A 22,132-nucleotide genomic window follows, 5' to 3' on the forward strand; every position below is an offset into this window, starting at 1 on the left:
CTTTGCAGAAAAGCATCCCCAAAGAATGATGTTTCCAACTCCATGCTTCATGGTTGGGATGGTGTTCTTGGGGTTGTACTCATCCTTCTTCTTCCTCCAAACACGGCGAGTGGAGTTTAGACCAAAAAGCTATATTTTTGTCTCATCAGACCACATGACCTTCTCCCATTCCTCCTCTGGATCATCCAGATGGCCATTGGCAAACTTCAGACGGGCCTGGACATGCGCTGGCTTGAGCAGGGGGACCTTGCGTGCGCTGCAGGATTTTAATCCATGATGGCGTAGTGTGTTACTAATGGTTTTCTTTGAGACTGTGGTCCCAGCTCTCTTCAGGTCATTGACCAGGTCCTGCCGTGTAGTTCTGGGCTGATCCCTCACCTTCCTCATGATCATTGATGCCCCACGAGGTGAGATCTTGCATAGAGCCCCAGACCGAGGGTGATTGACCTTCATCTTGAACTTCTTCCATTTTCTAATAATTGCGCCAACAGTTGTTGCCTTCTCACCAAGCTGCTTGCCTATTGTCTTGTAGCCTATCCCAGCCTTGTGCAGGTCTACAATTTTATCCCCGATGTCCTTACACAGCTCTCTGGTCTTGGCCATTGTGGAGAGGTTGGAGTCTGTTTGATTGAGTGTGTGGACAGGTGTCTTTTTATACAGGTAACGAGTTCAAACATGTGCAGTTAATACAGGTAATGAGTAGAGAACAGGAGGGCTTCTTAAAGAAAAACTTACAGGTCTGTGAGAGCCGGAATTCTTACTGATTGGTAGGTGATCAAATACTTATGTCATGCAATAAAATGCTAATTATATACTTAAAAATCATACAATGTGATTTTCTGGATTTTGTTTAGGATTCCGTCTCTCACAGTTGAAGTGTACCTATGATATAAATTACAGACCTCTACATGCTTTGTAAGTAGGAAAACCTGCAAAATCGGCAGTGTATCAAATACTTGTTCTCCCCACTATATATATACACACACACACACACACACACACACACACACACACACACACACACACACACACACACACAAGCGCTCCCCTCTGCAGAGAGAGAGAATAGGGAAAAAGGGGGAGTGTGCGCCTGTGCAAGTCATTTGAAGATACACAGCGATCTGGCTGCTGTGTATCGGAGACAATAAACCCGTATTTAATCGTAGCTAATTGCATTCATTCTGGGTCTCACCCATTCTGTTAGAGCAGGACTCTAGTTCTATCACGATGACAAAGCTCAGTAAGGCAAGCAGATGCTGTTAGTGCCACACCCTGCCTTGGAGAAAATCCATAGTCACATGATCCTTATATAGCCCCAAGCAACTCCCTTACCAGTATTCACCTCCTTCCAGAATAGGATCCCGAATAGGAAATACAGTATTGGCAATTAAGGATAGGTTTACAGATGTACGATCTTAATTTGACCAGTATTGTTGCAGCAAAATAATCCTGCAGAAACAGGATTTGAACGTTTAATCCATAATTTTGCTTGATTGGTGGTTAGACTATTAAATGGCCAAAATTAGGCTACATGAGAAGTGCAATGCTGTTACAGTTTTTTTCGATTGCTAAACGACAGTGGACACAAGTGGAGTCACATGTGCAAAACTCTAACTACAGTCTGCACAGCAGCAGTTCATGTGGACCAAACTCTAGTTCGTTTTTCATTGCTTGAACACAGTTTTCAAAACTCTACACACTTATCCCATGACTTTAACCACAACCTGCACAACACTGTGGATTTACAGCACTTTGTTCAAATGCTAACACACTGCTGTCAAAACTGTGAACCACACATTCAAAACGGAATAGATTTCAGCCTTGTGCCTTTCAAACACTGCTGATTGCAATTTCAGCTGAAAGGCTAAGCAAGTGTCTTGTTTTAGACTTGTTAGTGAACACACACACATATTACAGTATATATACAGTGCCTTGCGAAAGTATTCGGCCCCCTTGAACTTTGCGACCTTTTGCCACATTTCAGGCTTCAAACATAAAGATATAAAACTGTATTTTTTTGTGAAGAATCAACAACAAGTCGGACACAATCATGAAGTGGAACGACATTTATTGGATATTTAAACTTTTTTAACAAATCAAAAACTGAAAAATTGGGCGTGCAAAATTATTCAGCCCCCTTAAGTTAATACTTTGTAGCGCCACCTTTTGCTGCGATTACAGCTGTAAGTCGCTTGGGGTATGCCTCTATCAGTTTTGCACATCGAGAGACTGACATTTTTTTCCATTCCTCCTTGCAAAACAGCTCGAGCTCAGTGAGGTTGGATGGAGAGCATTTGTGAACAGCAGTTTTCAGTTCTTTCCACAGATTCTCGATTGGATTCAGGTCTGGACTTTGACTTGGCCATTCTAACACTTGGATATGTTTATTTTTGAACCATTCCATTGTAGATTTTGCTTTATGTTTTGGATCATTGTCTTGTTGGAAGACAAATCTCCGTCCCAGTCTCAGGTCTTTTGCAGACTCCATCAGGTTTTCTTCCATGTCACGCCCTGACCATAGTTTACTTTGTATTTTCTATGTTTTGATTGGTCAGGGTGTGATCTGAGTGGGTATTCTATGTTTCATGTCTTGTTTGTCTATTTCTATGTTCAGCCTGATATGGTTCTCAGTCAGAGGCAGGTGTTCGTCATTGTCTCTGATTGGGAACCATATTTAGGTAGCCTGGGTTTCACTGTGTGTTTGTGGGTGATTGTTCCTGTCTATGTGTTTTTCACCAGATAGGCTGTTTTAGGTTTTCGTTACGGTCATCACGTTCTTTATTTTGTAGTGTTTGCATTGATTCGTGTTTTACGTTTGTTCATTAAAACATGGATCGCAATCTACACGCTGCATTTTGGTCCGACTCTCCTTCTCATACAGAAAACCGTTACAGAATCACCCACCACCAACGGACCAAGCAGCGTGTCAACAGGCAGGAGCAGCGCGAGGAGAAGCGCAATAAGGATTTCTGGACATGGGAGGAAATCCTCGACGGGAGAGGACCCTGGGCTAAACCAGGGGAGTGTAGCCGCACTAAGGTGCAGCGGGAGAAGAAACAACAGGAACAGCCCAAGGAGGAGTACAGTATGGAGTATACTACTTGGGAGGAGATCGACAGGTGGGCGGCCGACCCAGGGAGAGTGCCGGAGCCCGCCTGGGATTCGCTGGAGCAGTGCGAGAAGGGTTACCGTAGAATGGAGGCGGTGAAAGCAGAGAGGCGCTGGTATGAGAAGGCAGCACGGCGACGCGGATGGAAGCCTGAGAGGCAGCCCCAAAAATTTCTTGGGGGGGGGCTAACAGGGAGTATGGCTATGCCAGGTAGGAGACCTGAGCAGACTCCCTGTGCTTACCGGGGGGCTAGAGAGACCGGACAGGCACCGTGTTATGCAGTGGTGCGCACGGTGTCTCCAGTGCGGGTGCATAGCCCGGTGCGGTATATTCCAGCTCCGCGTGTCTGCCGGGCTAGATTGAGCGTCGAGCCTAATGCCATGAAGCCGGCTCTACGCAGCTGGTCCCCAGTGCGTCTCCTTGGGCCGGCTTACATGGCACCAGCCTTGCGCTCGGTGTCTCCGGTTCGCCTGCATAGCCCAGTGCGGGCTATTCCACCTCGCCGCACTGGCAGGGCGACCGTGAGCATTCAACCAGGTAAGGTTGGGCAGGCTCGGTGCTCAAGAGCTCCAGTGCGCCTGCACGGTCCGGTTTTTCCAGTACCACCTCCACACCCCAGCCCTCCGGTAGCAGCTCCCCGCACCAGGCTTCCTGTGCGTGTCCTTGGCCCAGTACCACCAGTGCCAGTACCACGCATCAGGCCTACAGTGCGCCTCGCCTCTCCAGCGCTGTCGGAGCCCTCCTCCTCTCCAGCGCTGTCGGAGTCTCCCGCCTGTTTAGCGCTGTCAGAGCTTTCCGCCTCTACAGCGCTGCCGGAGTCTCCCGCCTGTTCAGAACTGCCAGTTAGCATAGAGCTGCCAGTTAGCATAGAGCTGCCAGTTAGCTTAGAGCTGCCAGTCTGCAAGGAGCTGCCAGTCTGCAAGGAGCTGCCAGTCTGCAAGGAGCTGCCAGTCTGCATGGAGCTGCCAGTCTGCATAGAGCTGCCAGTCTGCATGGAGCTGCCCGTCTGCAAGGAGCCGCCAGAGCTGCCTGTCTGCAGGATGCCGCCAAAGCTGCCAGTCTGCAAGGAGCCGCCAGAGCTGCCAGTCTGCAAGGAGCCGCCAGAGCTGCCAGTCAGCATGGAGCAGCCAGGGCCGCCAGTCAGCATGGAGCAGCCAGGGCCGCCAGTCAGCATGGAGCAGCCAGGGCCGCCAGTCAGCATGGAGCAGCCAGGGCCGCCAGTCAGCATGGAGCAGCCAGGGCCGCCAGTCAGCATGGAGCAGCCAGTCAGCATGGAGCAGCCAGTCAGCATGGAGCAGCCAGAGCAGCCAGTCAGCATGGAGCAGCCAGAGCAGCCAGTCAGCATGGAGCAGCCAGAGCTGCCAGTCAGCATGGAGCAGCCAGTCAGCATGGAGCAGCCAGAGCTGCCAGTCAGCATGGAGCAGCCAGTCAGCATGGAGCAGACAGAGCTGCCAGTCGACCAGACTCTTCCAGATCTGCCAGTCGTCCAGACTCTTCCAGATCTGCCAGTCGTCCAGACTCTTCCAGATCTGCCAGTCGTCCAGACTCTTCCAGATCTGCCAGTCGTCCAGACTCTTCCAGATCTGCCAGTCGTCCAGACTCTTCCAGATCTGCCAGTCGTCCAGACTCTTCCAGATCTGCCAGTCGTCCAGACTCTTCCAGATCTGCCAGTCGACCAGACTCTTCCAGATCTGCCAGTCGACCAGACTCTTCCAGATCTGCCAGTCGACCAGACTCTTCCAGATCTGCCAGTCGTCCAGACTCTTCCAGATCTGCCAGTCGTCCAGACTCTTCCAGATCTGCCAGTCGTCCAGACTCTCTCAGATCTGCCAGTCGTCCAGATTCTCCCAGATCTGCCAGTCGTCCAGATTCTCCCAGATCTGCCAGTCGTCCAGATTCTCCCAGATCCGCCAGTCGACCAGATTCTCCCAGATCCGCCAGTCGACCAGATTCTCCCAGATCCGCCAGTCGACCAGATTCTCCCAGATCCGCCAGTCGACCAGATTCTCCCAGATCCGCCAGTCGACCAGATCCGCCAGTCGACCAGATTCTCCCAGATCCGCCAGTCGACCAGATTCTCCCAGATCCGCCAGTCGACCAGATTCTCCCAGATCTGCTAGTCGACCAGGATCTGCTGAAACCGCCAGCCAGCCAGGTTCTGGTAGTTTCTACTACCTGCCTGGGCTTCCTCTCAGTGCTGAGCTTCTTCTCAGTGCTGAGCTTCCTCTCAGTGCTGAGCTACCTATCTGTCCCGAGTTACCTCTGTCCCGAGCTGTCCCTCTGTCCCATGTTATCATTGTGGTGGGTAACCTATTTAGGGACGTTTAGGAGGGGGATTAAAACTGTCATGGAGTGGGGTCCACGTCCAGCGCCAGAGCCGCCACCGCGGACAGATGCCCACCCAGACCCTCCCCTATAGGTTCAGGTTTTGCGGCCGGAGTCCGCACCTTGGGGGGGGGGGTACTGTCACGCCCTGACCATAGTTTACTTTGTATTTTCTATGTTTTGATTGGTCAGGGTGTGATCTGAGTGGGTATTCTATGTTTCATGTCTTGTTTGTCTATTTCTATGTTCAGCCTGATATGGTTCTCAGTCAGAGGCAGGTGTTCGTCATTGTCTCTGATTGGGAACCATATTTAGGTAGCCTGGGTTTCACTGTGTGTTTGTGGGTGATTGTTCCTGTCTATGTGTTTTTCACCAGATAGGCTGTTTTAGGTTTTCGTTACGGTCATCACGTTCTTTATTTTGTAGTGTTTGCATTGATTCGTGTTTTACGTTTGTTCATTAAAACATGGATCGCAATCTACACGCTGCATTTTGGTCCGACTCTCCTTCTCATACAGAAAACCGTTACATTCCAGAATGGTCCTGTATTTGGCTCCATCCATCTTCCCATCAATTTTAACCATCTTCCCTGTCCCTGCTGAAGAAAAGCAGGCACAAACAATGATGCTGCCACCACCATGTTTGACAGTGGGGATGGTGTGTTCAGCTGTGTTGCTTTTACGCCAAACATAACGTTTTGCATTGTTGCCAAAAAGTTCAATTTTGGTTTCATCTGACCAGAGCACCTTCTTCCACATGTTTGGTGTGTCTCCCAGGTGGCTTGTGGCAAACTTTAAACAACACTTTTTTTGGATATCTTTAAGAAATGGCTTTCTTCTTGCCACTCTTCCATAAAGGCCAGATTTGTGCAATATACGACTGATTGTTGTCCTATGGACAGAGTCTCCCACCTCAGCTGTAGATCTCTGCAGTTCATCCAGAGTGATCATGGGCCTCTTGGCTGCATCTCTGATCAGTCTTCTCCTTGTATGAGCTGAAAGTTTAGAGGGACGGCCAGGTCTTGGTAGATTTGCAGTGGTCTGATATTCCTTCCATTTCAATATTATCGCTTGCACAATGCTCCTTGGGATGTTTAAAGCTTGGGAAATATTTTTGTATCCAAATCCGGCTTTAAACTTCTTCACAACAGTATCTCGGACCTGCCTGGTGTGTTCCTTGTTCTTCATGATGCTCTCTGCGCTTTTAACGGACCTCTGAGACTATCACAGTGCAGGTGCATTTATACAGAGACTTGATTACACACAGGTGGATTGTATTTATCATCATTAGTCATTTAGGTCAACATTGGATCATTCAGAGATCCTCACTGAACTTCTGGAGAGAGTTTGCTGCACTGAAAGTAAAGGGGCTGAATAATTTTGCACGCCCAATTTTTCAGTTTTTGATTTGTTAAAAAAGTTTGAAATATCCAATAAATGTCGTTCCACTTCATGATTGTGTCCCACTTGTTGTTGATTCTTCACAAAAAAATACAGTTTTATATATTTATGTTTGAAGCCTGAAATGTGGAAAAAGGTCGCAAAGTTCAAGGGGGCCGAATACTTTCGCAAGGCACTGTAGGTAGAGCTCAGAAAGACTCATTTTGGAAATGGAACAAGGAAGATGGGTTCGTGGTTGGAGAAGGGTGGCAGGGAGAGGGCGGATGCGTGGAGGAAGACAAAGAAGACAAAGAGCTGTTATTTCAGATGAAATAAGGGATACACTTATAGACCATGTCGTGAACCATGGTCTCTCATTGAGAGAGGCAGGGTTGAGGGTGCAACCCAATCTGCAACGATCCACAGTGGCATCTGTAATGCGAATTTTCCATCATGCAAACAGGTGAGAGTTACATCCTTACAGTAAATGAAAACATTACAGGAATCTATTTTGTATTGCAATTATAGAATATTTACACAGATATATATTACAGTAAGTTTGATGTCAACAATGCAATAAAACTGCGGGAGATTCAAGATAGAGTGCTGGCTGATAATGATATATTTGAAAATGTTAATTCTGTCAGCACAACAACTATTGCTCAAGTCCTAAAGAAACACCAAGTTACAATGAAACAGTTATACACTGTACCGTTCGAGAGAAACAGTGAACGGGTAAAAGAGCAAAGATACCAATATGTCCAGGTAAGACGTCTGAGGTTACATACACAGCTATACAAAGTATTTACAGTAAAAAAACACACTAGCATTTCTACAGTAAAACTGTGCACTTACTGTTTTTCAGAGAGTAATGGAGGTGGAAGCACTGGAAAGACCACATTCATTTGTATTTATCGATGAAGCTGGATTTAACCTTGCCAAAACACGGCGCAGAGGAAGAAATGTTATAGGTCAAAGGGCCACTGTGGAGGTTCCAGGCCAAAGGGGGGGAAATATCACCATGTGTGCTGCAATGGCCAATGATGGTTTGCTTCTCAACACACCACTCATTGGCCCATACAACACAGAAAGGCTTATAGCTTTCCTAGAACAGCTCCATGCTCAGCTAGTGCCAGCAGAACAGGGGGAGCCAGTAAGAAACCCCCAAGTTTTTGTCATAGTTTGCGATAACGTTGCTTTTCACCACTCTGCAGCTGTCACAGTTTGGTTTGCAGCACATCACAGATTTATGGTTTTGTACCTGCCTGCATATTCACCCTTCCTCAACCCAATAGAGGAGTTTTTCTCTGCCTGGAGGTGGAAAGTGTTTGGTCACCACCCACATGACCAAATGTCTCTTTTGGAAGCCATGCGTGCCGGATGTGAGGACACGAGTCCAGAGGACTGCCAGGGATGGATAAGGCACTCCAGAAGGTTCTTCCCCAGGTGCATGGCAAGAGAAAACATTAGATGTGATGTTGAAGAAAACCTGTGGCCTGATGCTAGAGAAAGGCAGGATTAGCCCCTCAATTATTTGTTCGAATTACAGTATGTCCTTTTAGTTTCTACCTTTTTTTTCTCATTACTGTAATTCCGTAAATTACTACAGACTATTGAAGCAAACTGCACATTTTCATTTACCTTAAAGAATTGTTATGTTCTAAAAATTTTAATAAATCATGTGAAAGAATGTCACTCTTTTCTTTGAAGAAAATATTACTTTGTATGAAGTCACTGAAATTGTTCAAACTGTAAAGATGAAAAGTTTGTATTTTCTGTATTGGTGTTTGATGCTAGTGTTTTTACTCTCAGTGTGTTCTGAGTGACAGTGTGTGTTATCTCAGTGAGGGTTGTGCATAGTGTTTGGCTGCACTGAGCGTGTTTTGAGCCATGTGTTAAGAGTTGTGTTGCTTGGAATGAGTTTTGCAGGTGATGTGAACTGTTTAGCTCAGGTGACTGTTGGTAGTGCAGACTGTAGTTACAGTTTTGCACATGTGACTCCAGTTGTGCCCACTGTCGTTTAGCAATCGAAAAAAACTGTAATATAACCGTGTGTTATTGCGTGTTTTCAGTGAATTTATGTAAATCATGAAGCTCATCTGCATTTCCTGTGGTGCTGGAAAGTTCTAATCAACAAAGGACTGATCAAATGAAGATCCTACATCTGTAATAGGCTAGCATCTGCTTACTAATATGTTAGTTGTTTGGATATACGACAGCTTAGATGGTTATGGGCTTTAGGTGAAATTCGACTCGGCACCTTCCTCCAATAATCCATGCTTGTGAATGGACATGATTTATTTCTGCAATCGGGAACTCTGTAACACTCTATGCACACGGTTCCCTGAAAAAAAATGTGTGTTTGTTTGTTTGTATGTGTCTGTGTGTTTATAGTGCCTTTAGAAAGTATTCATACCCCTTGACTTGTTTCACATTTTATTGTGTTACACCCTGGATTCAATATTTTTTCTCACCCATCTACACACAATGCCCCATAATGACTAAGTAAAATATGTTTTGAGAAATTCTGTCATATTTAATGAAAATGAATTACAGAAATATCTTATTTACATAAGTATTCACACCCCTGAGTCAATACTTTGTAGAAGCACCTTTGGCATTACTTTTCTGGGTAAGTTTCTAAGAGCTTTCCACACCTGGATTGTGCAACATTTTCCATTATTCTTTTCAAAATTCATTAAGCTCTGTCAAATTGGTTGTTGATCATTGCTAGACAACCATTTTCAGGTAACGCCATAGATTTTCAAGTAGATTTAAGTCAACACTGTAACTCAGCCACTCAGGAACATTCGCTGTCTTTTTGGCAAGGAACTCCAATTGTAGATTTGGCCTTGTGCTTTAGGTTATTGTCCTGCCTAAAGGTGAATTCATCTCCCAGTGTCTGGTGGAAAGCAGACTGAACTAGATTTTCCTCTAGGATTTTGCCTGTGCTTAGCTCTATTCCGTTAATTTTTTATCCTGAAAAACTCCCCAGTCCTTAAAGATTACAAGCTTTCCCATAACATGATGCAGCCACCACTATGCTTGAAAGTATGGAGAGTGGAACTCAGTAATGTGTTGTATTGGATTTGCCCCAAACTTAGCACTTTGTAGTCAGGACAAAAAGTGAACTGCTTTGCCACATTTTTTGCAGTATTACTTTAGAACCTTTTCCAAACAGGATTTATGTTTCAGAATATTTGTATTCTGTACAGGCTTCCTTCTTTTCACTCTGTCAATTAGGTTAGTATTGTGGAGTAACTACAATGTTGTTCATCCATCCTCAGTTTTCTCCTATCACAGACATTACACTCTGTAACTGTTTTAAAGTCACCATTGGCCTCATTGTGAAATGCCTGAGTGGTTTTCTTCCTCTCCGGGCAACTGAGTTAGGGACGATGCCTGTATTTTTGTAGTGTCTGGGTGTATTGATACACCATCCATAGGGTAATTAATAACTTCACCATGCTCAAATGTAAATTAAATATCTGCTTTTTTTTTTTTTTTTTGTGAAGTCTTTATCTGATTCACAACACCTGTTTAACAAAGCAAGACTGATCCCACTTCTGACATCACCACATATCACACAAATATATATCTTTGCTGTACATCATGCTTTAAAAATAATGATGTCACATCTGATGTGATTCTGACATCACATCCAGATCACAGATGTGTGTTGTATACATTGTAACTGGCTGTTACGAGAAGAGAGATTCACATCCCTATGCTTCCCTTACTCAAAATATCACACTTGCGTTAACCTCTCTGGGAAATGTGAGATGCATCCCACCTTGCCAACAGCCAGTTAAAGTGCAGGGCGCCAAAATCAAAACAACTACAATCTCATAATTAAAATTCCTGAAGCATACAAGTATTTTACATCGTTTTAAAGATAAAATTCTCGTTAATCCAGCCACAGTGTCTGAATTCAACAAGGCTTTACAGCGAAGCACCACAAACGATTATGTTAGGTCACCAAAAGTCACAGAAAAACACAGCCATTTTCCCAGCCTTAGGAACTACGTAACCAATATCCCACTGTATCTCCAATAGGGGCTGAGATAAAAAACTACAAGCCTCAGATTTCCCACTTCCGGTTTGGATTTTTTCTCCGATTTTTTGCCTGCCATATGAGTTCTGTTATACTCACAGACATCATTCAAACTGTTTTAGAACCTTCAGAGTGTTTTCTATCCAATACTAATATGCATATATTAGCATCTGGGACAGAGTAGCAGGCAGTTTACTCTGGGAACCTTATTCATCCAAGCTACTCAATACTGCCCCCCTGTCACAAAGAAGTTAACTCCAAACATAGCCTACATTCATGGGTTTGTAGTACAATCACATAACTGCTGAGACAATGGAATAGTGACTAATGGATGTTTTCAACTTGAATGCAGCATGGTCAAATCCCCATAAAATCATTAGTGACAATATTTGTAAATATTTCTATTGATACTTTATATTCAAAATCACAAGCATGGATATATTATAGAGATGATGTTATGCCAGATAATTTAAGGAACTGTGTTCCTTGTTATTTTCTGTCTTTACCTCCCCCTCTCTTCTTTCTTCTCTCAGGACCGTAAACTGACTAAAGCGGAGCGTCAGAGGTTTAAGGAGGAGGCAGAGATGTTGAAGGGTCTCCAGCACCCAAACATTGTGCGTTTCTATGACTTCTGGGAGTCACCGGTCAAAGGGAAGAAGTGCATCGTTCTTGTGACAGAGCTCATGACCTCAGGGACACTAAAAACGTGAGACACACACAACCAACAGCATGCCCCCCCCCTATCACCTCCTTCCTAAACTGTATCACCTCCTTCCTAAGCTGTTCTTATGAAATGAAGAAAGAGTAACTTTAAACAAGGGAAATTCCACTGGTGTCAGTTTTCATGGAATGAAATAGTTCCTCCACATTTTGATTCATAGTTGAATGATACAGTGCCTTGCGAAAGTATTCGGCCCCCTTGAACTTTGCGACCTTTTGCCACATTTCAGGCTTCAAACATAAAGATATAAAACTGTATTTTTTTGTGAAGAATCAACAACAAGTGGGACACAATCATGAAGTGGATCGACATTTATTGGATTTCAAACTTTTTTAACAAATCAAAAACTGAAAAATTGGGCGTGCTAAATTATTCAGCCCCTTTACTTTCAGTGCAGCAAACTCTCTCCAGAAGTTCAGTGAGGATCTCTGAATGATCCAATGTTGACCTAAATGACTAATGATGATAAATACAATCCACCTGTGTGTAATCAAGTCTCCGTATAAATGCACCTGCACTGTGATAGTCTCAGAGGTCCGTTAAAAGCACAGAGAGCATCATGAAGAACAAGGAACACACCATTCAGGTCCGAGATACTGTTGTGAAGAAGTTTAAAGCCGGATTTGGATACAAAAATATTTCCCAAGCTTTAAACATCCCAAGGAGCACTGTGCAAGCGATAATATTGAAATGGAAGGAGTATCAGACCACTGCAAATCTAGCAAGACCTGGCCGTCCCTCTAAACTTTCAGCTCATACAAGGAGAAGACTGATCAGAGATGCAGCCAAGAGGCCCATGATCACTCTGGATGAACTGCAGAGATCTACAGCTGAGGTGGGAGACTCTGTCCATAGGACAACAATCAGTCGTATATTGCACAAATCTGGCCTTTATGGAAGAGTGGCAAGAAGAAAGCCATTTCTTAAAGATATCCATAAAAAGTGTCGTTTAAAGTTTGCCACAAGCCACCTGGGAGACACACCAAACATGTGGAAGAAGGTGCTCTGGTCAGATGAAACCAAAAATGAACTTTTTGGCAACAATGCAAAACGTTATGTTTGGCGTAAAAGCAACACAGCTCATCACCCTGAACACACCATCCCCACTGTCAAACATGGTGGTGGCAGCATCATGGTTTGGGCCTGCTTTTCTTCAGCAGGGACAGGGAAGATGGTTAAAATTGATGGGAAGATGGATGGAGCCAAAATACAGGACCATTCTGGAAGAAAACCTGATGGAGTCTGCAAAAGACCTGAGACTGGGACGGAGATTTGTCTTCCAACAAGACAATGATCCAAAACATAAAGCAAAATCTACAATGGAATGGTTCAAAAATAAACATATCCAGGTGTTAGAATGGCCAAGTCAAAGTCCAGACCTGAATCCAATCGAGAATCTGTGGAAAGAACTGAAAACTGCTGTTCACAAATGCTCTCCATCCAACCTCACTGAGCTCGAGCTGTTTTGCAAGGAGGAATGGGAAAAAATGTCGGTCTCTCGATATGCAAAACTGATAGAGACATACCCCAAGCGACTTACAGCTGTAATCGCAGCAAAAGGTGGCGCTACAAAGTATTAACTTAAGGGGGCTGAATCATTTTGCACGCCCAATTTTTCAGTTTTTGATTTGTTAAAAAAGTTTGAAATATCCAATAAATGTCGTTCCACTTCATGATTGTGTCCCACTTGTTGTTGATTCTTCACAAAAAAATACAGTTTTATATCTTTATGTTTGAAGCCTGAAATGTGGCAAAAGGTCGCAAAGTCCAAGTGGGCCGAATACTTTCGCAAGGCACTGTAGTTGTTCATTATCAGATGGATTGTAACGTTAGTGGTCTTGATGATGAAAATCTTGATGATGATGGTCTGCCCTTCATCTTCCAGGTATCTCAAGCGTTTCAAGGTGATGAAGCCCAAGGTTCTGAGGAGCTGGTGTCGACAGATCCTGAAGGGCCTCCACTTCCTCCACACCAGGACCCCTCCCATCATCCACAGGGACCTGAAGTGTGACAACATCTTCATCACCGGCCCCACCGGTTCCGTCAAGATAGGAGACCTGGGATTAGCTACGCTAAAGAGGGCCTCCTTCGCCAAGAGTGTCATCGGTGAGGATGAGGAATCATGCTCTTTCATGCTCTGCTTGGAAGGGTAGTAAATACATCACCTGTAAAAGAGTATGGAATCTGTACTGTAACTATGCATTTCATGGATTATGACAGTAATTCTGTTGAGACCTGTTCGTGAATTCAATGAGCCTCTTTTGGATAGGTATATGTGAATTAGCTTAGCATGTTTATCATTTTAGCATGAGTGTGTTCCAGTGTGTAAGGAAAAACCTTCTGTTTCTTTCTGAAGGAGCCCTGTAACTCTTGTGACCTTTGACGTTTGCCCTCTTCTCTGACCCCTGCCGTCCCAGGCACCCCAGAGTTCATGGCCCCTGAGATGTATGAGGAGCACTATGATGAGGCGGTGGACGTCTATGCCTTCGGGATGTGTATGTTGGAGATGGCCACCTCAGAATACCCCTACTCCGAGTGCCAGAACGCTGCTCAGATCTACCGCAAAGTCACCGGCGTGAGTCCAGCGAGTCCATCTTCAATCCTATCTATCACCCACACCATTGCTAGCACCAATGTTTTCTTACTAGCACCAACCCACCCACCCCATTACTATTGCCAATGTTTACTTACTAGCACTAACAGCAAAGCCATACAGATCTACAGTGAATAGTCCAAAAGGTTACCATGGTGATGCAAGCTGTTAGTACTAACAAAACAAACCTACATAAGATCACAGATACAGGCTTCTACAGAGTCACTCAGAAATATCAAATATCAAAGTAGTACTAATGTTACTATAGAGATGCCAGTATGAATGAAGTGCACAGGAGGCTGGTGAGGGAGGACGGCTCATAATAATGGCTGGATTGTAGTGAATGGAATGGTATCAAACACATGGAAATGACTTAAGGAGACTTAAGGAGAACATGTCCTTGTCTCAAATGGTATTTTATTCCTTACATAGTGCACTACTTTTGATTGACTTTTCCCTATGCAGTGAAGTACATAGGGAATAGGGTGCTATTTGGAACCCATATTTTCCAGAGGGAGCTTCCTGACCATGTCACTGCACCACGGGGAATCTGTTCTTAATGGGGTATGACATTTGTCAGCCATCTTACTCCTGTCACAAAGAATGCAGGTTGAACGCTGTGTGTGTTGTTGTTTTTGGGACTCTGGGAGACATCACCCGATATTTGTGGACTCCAGGAAGAGTAACTGTCGCAACTGGGGATCCAAAAAATAAACAAATGTTCTTCATGTTTGTGATCATGAAGATTGTTCTTGTTTTTGCGTCTGAATGTGAATGTGAGTGTCAGTGTGAGAATGTTTGAGATTTCATATGATATTCTTCGTACTTGTCATCCTGAAGATAGTTGTTATTTGTGTCTGGCATCTCCAGGGGGTGAAGCCTGCCAGTTATGATAAGATCAGTGACCCAGAGATTAAGGAGATCATCGGGGAGTGTATCTGCCATCGGAGGGAAGAGAGGTAAGTGGATAGAGTCAAGTCCATCTTTAAAGTAAAGAACTGAGCAGATAGAAAGCATTAAATGGTAAAAACCAACACATACGCACAACACACATACACGACACAGACACATACCAAAATGACAACATACACACACAGACACGGTCGCCCTGTCGCTATCTCCTAGCCAACTTTGCATAAGCATTTCACTGCACCTTTTATACCTGCTGTGTACGTGACCAATAAACACACACGCACGCACGCACGCACACACACACACACACACACACACACACTGTTTCTGTCCTGAGGTATGAAGTTGGTGCCAGTATTTGGGTCTGCTACTGTTGATGTTTTTATGTGTACTGACATTTCACATCTCTGGATCCGACGGATACTATAACCTTTGCACAGCAGCAGTGTTATGTGTGTGTGTGAACGTGCATGTGTGTGTGTATACTGTACTGAATGTGGGTTGTCCTCAGGTACACCATAAAGGACCTCTTGAACCATGCCTTCTTTGCGGAGGACACAGGCGTAAGGGTGGAGCTGGCCGAGGAGGATGATGGGGAAAAGAATTCCATTGCCCTCAAGGTGTGGGTGGAGGACCCTAAGAAGCTGAAGGGGAAGTACAAGGACAGCGGGGCCATCGAGTTCACCTTTGACCTGGAGAAAGAGACCCCAGAGGGTGTGGCCCAGGAGATGGTGAGTTGCCGAGCCATATGTAGAGATTGTATATAACTCTGGTAGGGCTCACGTTATCATGGTTCAGAAACGGTTGGTGTATTTGCAGTGCCAGTTGCAGAGTATGATATGGATGGATATATGATGTAGACTGAGAAACAGAACTATAGATACACTTTATTTGTTGAGTCAAAATATATATTTTTGTTCTATGATAAGGTAAGTGTTTAAAAAAAAACACTTGGAGTGTACTCTAGAGTGTAGTGTCTGTCACTCTCTGTGCTATGGTGATCTTGGTTTCGTCTGTTCTGTGCAGACTATATCTCCCAACATGCCAACACGCCTCTGGGGGCTGGGGGCTGTTGTACAATTGGTGATAGTCATGAAATAGTGTTTTTGAGATTCCAGTCAGACAGCACAGAATCACTGATCTACAAATCGCCTTGCTCAAACCGATCCTGGACAGAAACAGACAGTAACATACTCACCTCCCAACACTGTTCTGATATAATGACCCATTATGCAATCAGTAAATCGCCATTGGTCTCGTGGACGGGCCGGTATGATCCAGGAAGGTATTGATTTAAATCACAACAACCAGTTATTCCGGTTGACCCCGCCTGACCCTGTGTCCCATCTGAGAGCGGTGGGGTGGGGAGGGGCAACCCTCTATCTTTGGGTGACTGTGATACAAAGATAGACCAACAACTGATGTCCCTAAAATGGTGTCGGATCAATTCTAATTCCCACAGTAGTTCATATGCGACCCTGTTTAGTGATAACCTGTCTGTTGTAGGTGGAGTCAGGGTTCTTAGTAATAACATCTGTCCTGTCTTGTTTTGTCCTATCCTGTTGTGCCCTTCCTTGCCCTGTCTGCATTGCCTTACCATGTCCTGTCCTATCCTCTCTGCATTGATATGTCCTGTCCTGTCTGCATTGCCCTGCCAAGTCATGTCCTGTCCTATCTGCATTGCCCTGCCATATCCTTCAATGTCCTGTCTGCATTGCCCTGCCACATCCTTCCCTGTCCAGTCCTGTACTATTCTGTGTACTGTCCAGTCCTGTACTATTCTGTGTACTGTCCAGTCCTGTACTATTCTGTGCCCTGTTCTGTCCTCTGTAGGTGGACTCTGGGTTCTTCCTGGTTTAGTGATAGCAAAGACAATTTAGTGAAAGACCCTAAACAGTAGAGAAGATGAATGGAGAAATGTGTAACATTTGGAGCATGGGGATTCTTGACCAATCACATTAACGTTGCCATGCTGCGTCACATTGCACTCCCTTTAGTGCTTAGTTTAGTAATAACCTCTCTGTTGTAGGTGGAGTCGGGCTTCTTCCTGGACAGCGATGTGAAGATAGTAGGAAAGTCCATCAAGGACCGAGTGGCTCTCATCAAATGGAGGAGGGATCGGACCGTCCCTGCAGTCGACACCCAGACCCAGAACCTGCTACAGGTTTGTGCTTTTTGTCGTTGTTGATGTTGGTTTTTAATTTGTTCCTTTATTTGTCTGTCTGAATCAATGTTATCATATTATTATTATTAACCAAATGTTTACAATAAACAACTCTGCTGCAGTTGCCCAGCATGGGGTTACCACCACAGGGGGCGCCACTGGCCCCAGCAGAGTCTGAGGAGGAAGAGGGTGACCAGCCCCTTACCCTGCTCTGCAGCCTGCCGGCCCCATGTAAGAACCTGCTCTGCAGCCTCTGAACTAATAGCAAACACAGAGACACAGGAAAACAACAAACAAATAAAGAAACAAACACATAGACGAATGTGCATACAAGAAAACAGACCAACACTTAAAGTAACTGAAACACACACACATACAGTGCCTTGCGAAAGTATTCGGCCCCCTTGAACTTTGCGACCTTTTGCCACATTTCAGGCTTCAAACATAAAGATATAAAACTGTATTTTTTTTGTGAAGAATCAACAACAAGTGATACACAATCATGAAGTGGAACGACATTTATTGGATATTTCAAACTTTTTTAACAAATCAAAAACTGAAAAATTGGGCGTGCAAAATTATTCAGCCCCCTTAAGTTAATACTTTGTAGCGCCACCTTTTGCTGCGATTACAGCTGTAAGTCGCTTGGGGTATGTCTCTATCAGTTTTGCACATCGAGAGACTGACATTTTTTCCCATTCCTCCTTGCAAAACAGCTCGAGCTCAGTGAGGTTGGATGGAGAGCATTTGTGAACAGCAGTTTTCAGTTCTTTCCACAGATTCTTGATTGGATTCAGGTCTGGACTTTGACTTGGCCATTCTAACACCTGGATATGTTTATTTTTGAACCATTCCATTGTAGATTTTGCTTTATGTTTTGGATCATTGTCTTGTTGGAAGACAAATCTCCGTCCCAGTCTCAGGTCTTTTGCAGACTCCATCAGGTTTTCTTCCAGAATGGTCCTGTATTTTGGCTCCATCCATCTTCCCATCAATTTTAACCATCTTCCCTGTCCCTGCTGAAGAAAAGCAGGCCCAAACCATGATGCTGCCACCACCATGTTTGACAGTGGGCATGGTGTGTTCAGGGTGATGAGCTGTGTTGCTTTTACGCCAAACATAACGTTTTGCATTGTTGCCAAAAAGTTCAATTTTGGTTTCATCTGACCAGAGCACCTTCTTCCACATGTTTGGTGTGTCTCCCAGGTGGCTTGTGGCAAACTTTAAACAACACTTTTTATGGATATCTTTAAGAAATGGCTTTCTTCTTGCCACTCTTCCATAAAGGCCAGATTTGTGCAATATACGACTGATTGTTGTCCTATGGACAGAGTCTCCCACCTCAGCTGTAGATCTCTGCAGTTCATCCAGAGTGATCATGGGCCTCTTGGCTGCATCTCTGATCAGTCTTCTCCTTGTATGAGCTAAAAGTTTAGAGGGACGGCCAGGTCTTGGTAGATTTGCAGTGGTCTGATACTCCTTCCATTTCAATATTATCGCTTGCACAGTGCTCCTTGGGATGTTTAAAGCTTGGGAAATCTTTTTGCATCCAAATCCGGCTTTAAACTTCTTCACAACAGTATCTCGGACCTGCCTGGTGTGTTCCTTGTTCTTCATGATGCTCTCTGCGCTTTTAACGGACCTCTGAGACTATCACAGTGCAGGTGCATTTATACAGAGACTTGATTACACACAGGTGGATTGTATTTATCATCATTAGTCATTTAGGTCAACATTGGATCATTCAGAGATCCTCACTGAACTTCTGGAGAGAGTTTGCTGCACTGAAAGTAAAGGAGCTGAATAATTTTGCACGGCCAATTTTTCAGTTTTTGATTTGTTAAAAAAGTTTGAAATATCCAATAAATGTCGTTCCACTTCATGATTGTGTCCCACTTGTTGTTGATTCTTCACAAAAAAATACAGTTTTATAGCTTTATGTTTGAAGCCTGAAATGTGGCAAAAGGTCGCAAAGTTCAAGGGGGCCGAATACTTTCGCAAGGCACTGTATACATACACTGGTCACCTTCTCTTGAGGCAGGGCCGATCTGTTCAAAGTAATCCGGATGAATATCTACAGGGCTTATAGAGGACAGGTAGAGATAGAGGGACATGAAGGCAGATCAGTGTGTGTATGTGAGCGAGCGAGAGAGTGAGAGCGAGAGAGAGAGAGACTGCTGCAGGGTGTGAATAGCACCAGTGACACAGCTCTGAGTCATCTCCCAGCTTTTGAATTATAATGACGCTTAATCTCTTTGTCTCTCTGTTTCTTTCTTACGCTCTAGCTCTTTCGCTATCTCTTTCTTTCAAATTCAAATTCAAGCTGCTTTATTGGCATGGAAAACATTGTGTCAATATTGCCAAAGCAACAATGTATACAATATATATTGTAATAAAACTAATAAAAGTATGTAACAATAACAAATAATAATATAAAATGGTAGTAAATAATAATACAAAAGTAAATACAAAAATAACAACAATATAGTAGAAATGTAATAAATATTACAAGCTAAACATGGAAAATGAAACTATAACTAACTTATAACTAAATAACTGTCATCGTCACCATTACATCAGTACTACAACTACCATCATCATTACTACTACTCCTACTACCACCACCATCATTAAACTGCTATCATTCTCATCACCCTACTACCCATACCACTACTATTTGGAATGATAAACAACAATAATAATAGAAATAACAATAATAGTAATAACAATAATACTAATAATAGGTAAGTTACTATTCACTATGCAGATGTTATTATTCAGTGTCCCTCAGGCTATGGCAGGCAAATACATATTTGGCTGCAAGAGGAGCCATTGCTACTTCGCCCATTAGTATTTTTAGTTTTTCCTCTGGGTTTAATAAGTTAAAATTAGGAATAAATGTAGTAATTTCTGTGAATAATGAATCACTTGTAGAGGAATATGTCTCACAGTAAAGGAGAAAGTGCATCTCTGTGGCTACCCCCCCCCCCCTCTCTCTCTATCTTGTCTGAGGTTGGCGTAATGTTTTCTCCACACACTGTTCCCTATTATTCTAGACAGTCAGCACAGTGCCCCCTACCAGTCCCTCCCAGAGCCCATATCTACACCCCAGGTCTACAGCCCACCTGTGCAGTCCCAGGCCCAGCTGCACCAGGCGGCCTACCAGCAGCCCACTGCACAGCCTCCGCAGGTGGCCTACTCCCATGCTAGTACCACACAGTTTCATCAGGGGGCCTACCAGTCTCCACCTGTAAGTTCTCTCACACAAAATGCCCCATTGTCTCAAACTCATACAGTGAGGGGAAAAAAGTATTTGATCCCCTGCTGATTTTGTACGTTTGCCCACTGACGAAGAAATTATCAGTCTATAATTTTAATAACAAACACACAAAATCCAGAAAAACGCATGTCAATTGCCAACAAGGGTTTTGCCAACAAGTACTAAGTCATGTTTTGCAGAGGGGTCAAATACTTATTTCCCTCATTAAAATGCAAATCAATTTATAACATTTTTGACATGTGTTTTTCTGGATTTTTGTTGTTGTTATTCTGTCTCTCACTGTTCAAATAAACCTACCATTAAAATTATAGACTGATCATTTCTTTGTCAGTGGGCAAACATACAAAATCAGCAAGGGTTTAAACACTTTTTCCATCACTGTATTTCAAAACGTTTTCTCCCTTTGTCTCTCTAGCTCCTTGTTTATGTTGTGTTTTGGGTAGTTTCTGTCTTTGTAAAGACAAACTGAACTAAAATATGTTTTCTTTTGTCCGATCGACCTGAGCAGCACTACTTCAGTGAGCCCTCTGCATCTCAGAATCCTCTTCTCTCCCCTGAGAGGGCAGAATATTGGTTTGCTGGTTGTGGGACCAATGAGAGGACAGTGAGTTGTGGTGGGAGCAATCAGTGCACTAGGCGTGGAAGCACCTCCTTGATTGACATGTGCAGGGCCCACTCTCTCCCTAAGCCACTGAGTCGTTCTCACTGCCACCTCTGTCCCAAACGAGATAATACCCTACGTGGGAGCCGAGAAGGGGACGAAATTTCAGAGGAGTGCGCAGCAGCCTCCCTCCCCCCTCCCCCTCAGGATCCTGTCCTGTCCCCTCCACTGTCCCAGCATCATCCGTGTTCCTACCATGACTCAATCAGTCAATCAGTCAATCACCCCCATCCTGCCATACTGGTTACAAAGCCCATACAATGCCCCTCTGACCTGCCCCTGCCCCACTCCCACTCCCACTCCCACTCCTGCAGAGCCTGTGCGAGCTTTGACCTTCTACTGAGGACCAGGATGGAGACCGGGGAGTCTCTAGGCTACCCCCAAATGCCCCCCCCCCCTCCCTCTCCCCAGTGCTTACCAGTTCACACCCCCCCATCAATCTCCCCCCACCTCGTCTCACTGCTCAAACTCCCTCCAATCACCTCCTCCCTGTCTGCTCCACCATCTCCCTTCTGGACCACACCCTCACATCTTGCCCCACCTCCTTACCTATTGGTCCGCTCCTCTAGTGGAGGTCTGTCCCTGCTCAACCACTGTCTAAGACACATCGTCAGTCGCAGGAGCAGCTCTCCAACACCAATAGACACCCTGTACTGGCCCAGCCAAAGCTATGGAAAGGCTGGGCTTCGCAGGACCAGCTCCCCTATACCACCAGACACCGGGGCCTACTGGCCCAGCCAAAGCTATGGAAAGGCTGGGCTTCGCAGGACCAGCTCCCCTATACCACCAGACACCGGGGCCTACTGGCCTGGCCAAAGCCAGCCCACCTCTCCTGTGCTTGAGCATTCTAATCAAGACCAGGGCTTGGGCTTGGGCCCGAGTTTGGAAAAGGCTCTGCTTCTATCGCCACATGACAGCGAAGGCAGACCAGGTG

The 22,132-nt window shown here is 44.7% G+C and overlaps 1 protein-coding gene across 1 annotated transcript in view; it reads left to right on the plus strand.

Moving 5' to 3' along the window:
- LOC139413733 (serine/threonine-protein kinase WNK2-like) overlaps window positions 1-22,132 on the plus strand; it is a 68,861-nt gene that overhangs the window by 12,795 nt on the left and 33,934 nt on the right. The window contains exons 2-9 of the mRNA XM_071161431.1: window positions 11,401-11,573; window positions 13,474-13,694; window positions 14,006-14,163; window positions 15,052-15,140; window positions 15,605-15,824; window positions 17,123-17,257; window positions 17,380-17,488; window positions 20,314-20,507. Coding sequence (XP_071017532.1) covers window positions 11,401-11,573; window positions 13,474-13,694; window positions 14,006-14,163; window positions 15,052-15,140; window positions 15,605-15,824; window positions 17,123-17,257; window positions 17,380-17,488; window positions 20,314-20,507 — 1,299 coding nt within the window. The remainder of the gene's footprint in view (window positions 1-11,400; window positions 11,574-13,473; window positions 13,695-14,005; window positions 14,164-15,051; window positions 15,141-15,604; window positions 15,825-17,122; window positions 17,258-17,379; window positions 17,489-20,313; window positions 20,508-22,132) is intronic.

Source organism: Oncorhynchus clarkii, chromosome 7, assembly GCF_045791955.1.
Source record: "Oncorhynchus clarkii lewisi isolate Uvic-CL-2024 chromosome 7, UVic_Ocla_1.0, whole genome shotgun sequence".
NCBI classification, from domain to species: Eukaryota; Metazoa; Chordata; class Actinopteri; order Salmoniformes; family Salmonidae; genus Oncorhynchus; species Oncorhynchus clarkii.